At 36.9% G+C, this 5,741-nt stretch overlaps 1 protein-coding gene across 1 annotated transcript; it reads left to right on the top strand.

Annotated features, from left to right (window-relative positions):
- Positions 1-703: 703 nt before the first annotated feature.
- Positions 704-1,651, top strand: LOC128625750 (olfactory receptor 4A5-like). The gene has a single exon (XM_053659158.1). It carries the CDS (start codon positions 704-706, stop codon positions 1,649-1,651), a length of 948 nt encoding a protein of 315 aa, XP_053515133.1.
- The last annotated feature ends 4,090 nt before the right edge of the window (positions 1,652-5,741 follow it).

Below are 5,741 nucleotides of genomic sequence, written 5' to 3'. Positions count from 1 at the left end.
AAAAGAAACTGAAAAATTTCTGACAGTTACAGAATCCAACTGAGTAATTGCTTTGGGGAACAATCAGCTAATTATGTCATAATTTGATGTATTCCTGTCTGTGGAAATTTAATGAGAGATTTATGAAGACTGAAAATCCTTCGAGACATAAAGGACTGAATACCTAAAAGCAATTTTTTGTAGCATTAAATGCATTATTCCAAGAGAGACATTATTTTTGATGCTACATCAGTTGTATTACAAAGGTCCTCCTTACAAATATTACCAACTCAGAGGACTGACTTCATGCCAGTTTATTTAGAGATTTTTTTTTTGTCACCACCAGAGAGTAAGCATTGCTGACTTGTGTGTCCAGGACTGCCAGTTTAACTAGGCTCTATTATTAAAGTTATGACTGGCTGTGGGGCCTTTGATACTTTCTCTGTGAACAATCCACTAAGACTGAGAGGGAAAACCTTGACTTGTAGCCCAAACAAAGTCCTCTGAGGAGGAACAGAATTGTCAAGGGAAGGTGCAATTGGCTATTAGGAAGAACTCATATATGTTAAGCATACCTTTATTGTGTGTAAACCCCTGTAGAAGATATAATAATAAATATATACTCCAATATATGATGGATGTATTTATAGTGTGTTCACGCTTTCATTACAGGTCCCTTCTCCTGACTTCTCTCATTCAGGAAACAGGCTTTAGAGAAGACTGAATGGGACATAGTAACAATGTGACAGAATTTGTCCTCCTGGGCCTCACTCAGGATCCTGGGGGCCAAAAGGCATTATTTGTCATATTTTTACTCACTTACATTGTGACAATGGTGGGCAACCTGCTCATTGTGGTGACTGTCCTTGCCAGCCCCTCTCTGGGCTCCCCCATGTACTTCTTCCTTATCTTTCTGTCACTCCTGGATGCAGCGTATTCTACTGCCATTTCACCCAAATTGATCATAGACCTACTCTGTGGTCAAAAGACAATTTCTTTCTCAGCTTGCATGGGACAGCTCTTTCTGGAACACTTTTTTGCTGGTGCTGAGGTCTTCCTCCTGGTGGCCATGGCCTATGATCGCTATGTGGCCATCTGTAAGCCATTGCACTACATAACCATCATGAATAGACAGGTTTGCTTCCTGTTGTTGTTGGGGGCCTGGGCTGGAGGATTTGGTCATTCTCTGGTCCAAATTCTCTTTGTGTACAACCTCCCCTTCTGTGGCCCCAATGTCATTGACCACTTTATGTGTGACATGTACCCACTGTTAGAACTTGCCTGCACTGACACCTATGTCTTAGGCCTCACTGTGGTTTCCAATGGTGGAGCAATATGTACAGTCATCTTTGTTTGTCTACTAACATCCTATGGAGTCATCCTAAGTTCCCTTAAAAGTCACAGTCAGGAAGGGAGGCGCAAAGCCCTGTCTACCTGTGGTTCCCACATCACGGTGGTTGTTCTCTTTTTTGTTCCCTGCATTTTTATGTATGTTAGACCTGTTTCTAACTTCCCTGTTGATAAATTCATAAGTGTGGCTTGTACTATTATCACTCCCATGTTGAATCCTGTAATATACACTCTGAGAAATTCAGAAATGACAAATGCTATGAAGAAACTGTGGTGTAGGAAGTTAGCTATAGATAGATTGAGAATGTGTCATTCATACTGAATGCACTTGTTACTAATTCTGAAGCAGCAAACGGGCAGTTCATTCTAACAATAGATGACTTAGTCAACTTATTGAGTTTTCTTGGTTTGCTTTTCTTTATTCATAGAAGGTATCAAAAGTAGAACAAATTGCTTGTTGAGGTTAGAATCAATCTAATACAGAAATTCTGAAGGATGAATAAAAAGGCACAGATATTTTCCCTATTATTAAAAAGCATAAACTAAGTTCACCTTGTAGCTTTTTTAATTGTTCAGTTATAGTTGTCCTGATTTTCCCTATTGCTCTCTGCTGCCCCATATCACCAAACCCCACTTTCCATGGTCAATGTACCCCACACTGTGCATGCATGCCCTTGAATCCCTTATTCATGTTTCTTGGCTCGCCCCTTCCCCTTTTCTCTCCTATCCCCCTACCTCCTCCCCTCTGATCATTGTCAGTTTGTTCTCTATCATTTATGTTTAAATGTGGTTTAGAAGAGTTTTTTTTCCCTTTAGAAAGTGAAAGCTACCTTTAAAAATTTGATTTACCCCCAAATAATGAGAAATCAATTTGGCTAATGTCTAGAACAAATCTCTAAGGCAAAAGAGTGGTATTTATTTGTTTGTTTGTTTGTTTGTTTATTTATTTGTTGTTGTTCAGGTACAGTTGTCTTTATTTTCACTCCACCATGCTTTTCTGCCCCAGCCATCTCCACCTGCCACCCTTGAACTTACCACCTTTGGCTTTGTCCATGTATCCTTCATACACATTTCTTGATTGCCCTTCCTCTATTTTCCCCCAGTATCCCTCTACCCTGTCTTCTCTGGTTACTGTCAGTTTGTACTTTATTTCAAAATTTTAATGTTTGTTGTTATATGCGTACAACAGATTTTAACAGCTGCCTTAAGCATTTTGTCTTCCAGATTACTTCTGTTTCTCATTTTGATGCCTGTGCATTTGAAGTTCAGGACGTCTAGATGGGAGATGATACCATATTTGGTTAAATGCATGATCATGGAACAGTTCTTTTAGATGCGATGTTGGATATATTCACAGGTTGGGATGAACCCAAATGGAATGTTTGACAAAAAATAACAGATTCTAGTTTTGGATTAGAGTATTGAATACCATACTAATCCAAGTTGTAAACATCTTTTCATGCTTTTTCCTTACTAGCTACTATGTGCCTTTTCGCCATTCTTCCAAGTATAGATGTGGTTTATTTTTCCCTATTATTTACCCAAACTGAAGTTTGGGTAAAGAAATGTATTATTTTACACAGCAGTGTGTTCCCTAAAAGTTGCCTTCATCTTCGATACTTTAAATTATAGACTTAACAATGGTTTGTTTTTATATAAACAAAATTGTTTGTTTTCAATCTTATCTTAGAAAAATTTTATTTCCTCAGTGTATAGCCCCTCCAGAACATCATGAACTAGGAAGAACATGGAATTTCTTCCACTGTATTGTAGGAACATCATCTATGTTTTGTAAGCGATTTTTTCCTAACTAAAAAACATTAAAACCTTTCTTACTTAAAAATTTTGTTATGAATTTTTCATGCATACCAATAATATATGCAATTTATACCCAGAATATGATCAATATTGAAATTACTTGTGTATACCATTCCTCTCCCTCTTTCCAGAGGTAATCCCAATGTTGTATATTTTATTAATCATAGTTAAAAATAGTTTAACTGCATATGTATGTATTCTTAAGTTATAGAGTATACAGTTTTATATTCTGCACATTTATGAAAATTATGCTACATAGTACAAAGTTTTCTGAGTCTTTTATTTACAATGTTGAGTTCCTAAGATTCAATCATGTTGCCATGTGTCCCTGTAGTTTCACCAGTTCCCTGCTTTGTATTATTCCCTGTCTAGATATAGCATGTTATGAACCCATTTGCCCAGTGTGCTACTCTGTGCTGCTATGGACATCCTGAAAGAAACTACTTTGTGTTAAGTAGGCTGTTTGCATGCTCACCTTTATGGATGGTTGCAGTTTTCTCCTAAAAAATGTGTTATCAGTTACACTCCTGCTTGTGTTTATATGTGTGCATTTGTGTGTGTGAATGTGTTTAAAGATTTTAAATCTACTTTACAAAGGGCTTTCTGTTGTGATAAAACCAAGTTTTTCAACACATTTAAAAAATATATAACCTACTTTCCTAATATGATATGTCATATTTATGATAAAGTCTGAATAGCTGTGTACCTCTTTCTAAACTCTTTTCTTTTGATTGGCTTATTATTCTTAGGACAATACTATATTATTTTAGGTCTTGTAAGTAGCTTTTGATATCTGCTAACAGGTGTACTACACAATATTCTTATTAAAAACAATGCTTCTTTTTTCTGACAACCATATTTCAGAAAATTATTAAAATAATTTCAGAGCATGGACAAAACCAAGGGGGAGGGGCGAAACTTGGGACAGGGCTCAGTTTGTCTGGGGTGGGGGTATTGTTGAGGGGAAAATGCAGACAAGTGTAATTGAACAACAATAAAATAATTAAAACATAATTTCAGAGGTCTCAGAAACCTACTAAGACTTTGAGGATGGTATATTAAATGTCTAATTTAGAAAAGAATTGATGATGTCTTGATTACATTGAGTCATTCTTTAAAGGAACATGTAAAATCTGAGTATTTATTTAGGTCTTTAAGATTCAGTAACTTTTTGGGATGTTGCTGAGCAGTAATGACATCAGTGACTCCCCTTTCCAAGATTGTTCTAATATTTTTATCACATTTCTATTTTAAATTACTTAGCAGAAAAAATGATATAATAACTTAGTAGAGGAAACCTGGACTTATTCTTAGCTGTAATGGGGATGCCTGTGGTGTATCTCTATAAAAATGTGTTCACAAATGGTTTTGGGAGAACTGGACAGCTCTGTGCAAAAAATGAAATTCGAGCACCAACATACAACATACACAAAAATAAATTCAAGGTGGATAAAAGATTTGAATATAAGCCATGACATCATGAAAGTCCTAGAGGAGATCATAGGCAACATTTTTACTGATATGTCCCCTAGAGCAATGGACATAAAGGAAAAAATAAAGAAATGGGATCTCATCAAAATAAAAAGCTTATGCACAACTAAACAGTATTTTTTCTCAATAATTTTATTTAGTTATTTTTCAAGTACATTTTTTGCCTGTTTCTCCCATCCCAACCCCCCCACCCTGTGCTCCCCACCTCCCTCCCATTTACACCGCCCCTCCCCCAGTTCTCATCCCTGTGTTCTTCATATTTGCTTCTCCAAATCCCTCCCCTTTTTCCCCCTTAAATTCCCTTCCCTCTCCCCTCTGGTCACTGTCCCCTTGTTCTCTATTTCATTGTCTTTGTTTTTATTCTGTTTTCTTGTTTGTTTAGTTTAGCTTCCTGTTAAAGGTGAGATCATATGGTATTAAAATAAAAAGGGAACCAACTGCAAGGGAAAACATATTTGCCAATGATACCTCAACCAAGGGTTTAATCTTGAAAATATATAAAGAACTTAAATGACTCCACTCTAAGAAGACAAGTAACCCAATTAAAAAATGGGCAAAGGACTTGAACACACACTTCTCCAAGGAGGACATACAGAGGATCCAGAGACACTTGAAAAGATTCTCAATATCACTAGCTATCAGAGAGATGCAAATTAAAACGACAGTGAGATCCACTTCACACCAGTCAGAATGGCCATCATAAACAAAGCAACAAACAACAAGTGTTGGAGAGGTTATAGAGAAAAGGGAACCCTAGTACACTCTTGGTGGGATTTCAGACTGGTACAACCACTATGGAAAACAGTATGGAATTTTCCAAGAAAACTAAAAATGAATATGCCTTTTGAGCCAGCAATTCCACTGCTGGGATTATATCCTAAGAACCCTAAAACACCAATCCAAAAGAACCTATGCACCCCAATGTTCATAGCAGCACAACTTACAGTAGCCAAGTGCTGGAAGCAACCTACGTGCCCAGCAGTAAATGAATGGATCAAAAAAGTATGGTACATTTACACAATGGAATTCTATGCAGCAGAAAGAAAGAAGGAGCTCCTACCCTTTGCAACAGCATGGATGGAACTGGAAAGCATTATGCTGAG

This window comes from Artibeus jamaicensis, unplaced genomic scaffold, assembly GCF_021234435.1.
Source record: "Artibeus jamaicensis isolate MK-2021 breed Jamaican fruit bat unplaced genomic scaffold, CSHL_Jam_final scaffold_614, whole genome shotgun sequence".
NCBI classification, from domain to species: Eukaryota; Metazoa; Chordata; class Mammalia; order Chiroptera; family Phyllostomidae; genus Artibeus; species Artibeus jamaicensis.
The sequence above is the reverse complement of the archived record's forward strand: the minus strand, read 5'-3'. Positions and strand labels throughout refer to the sequence as shown.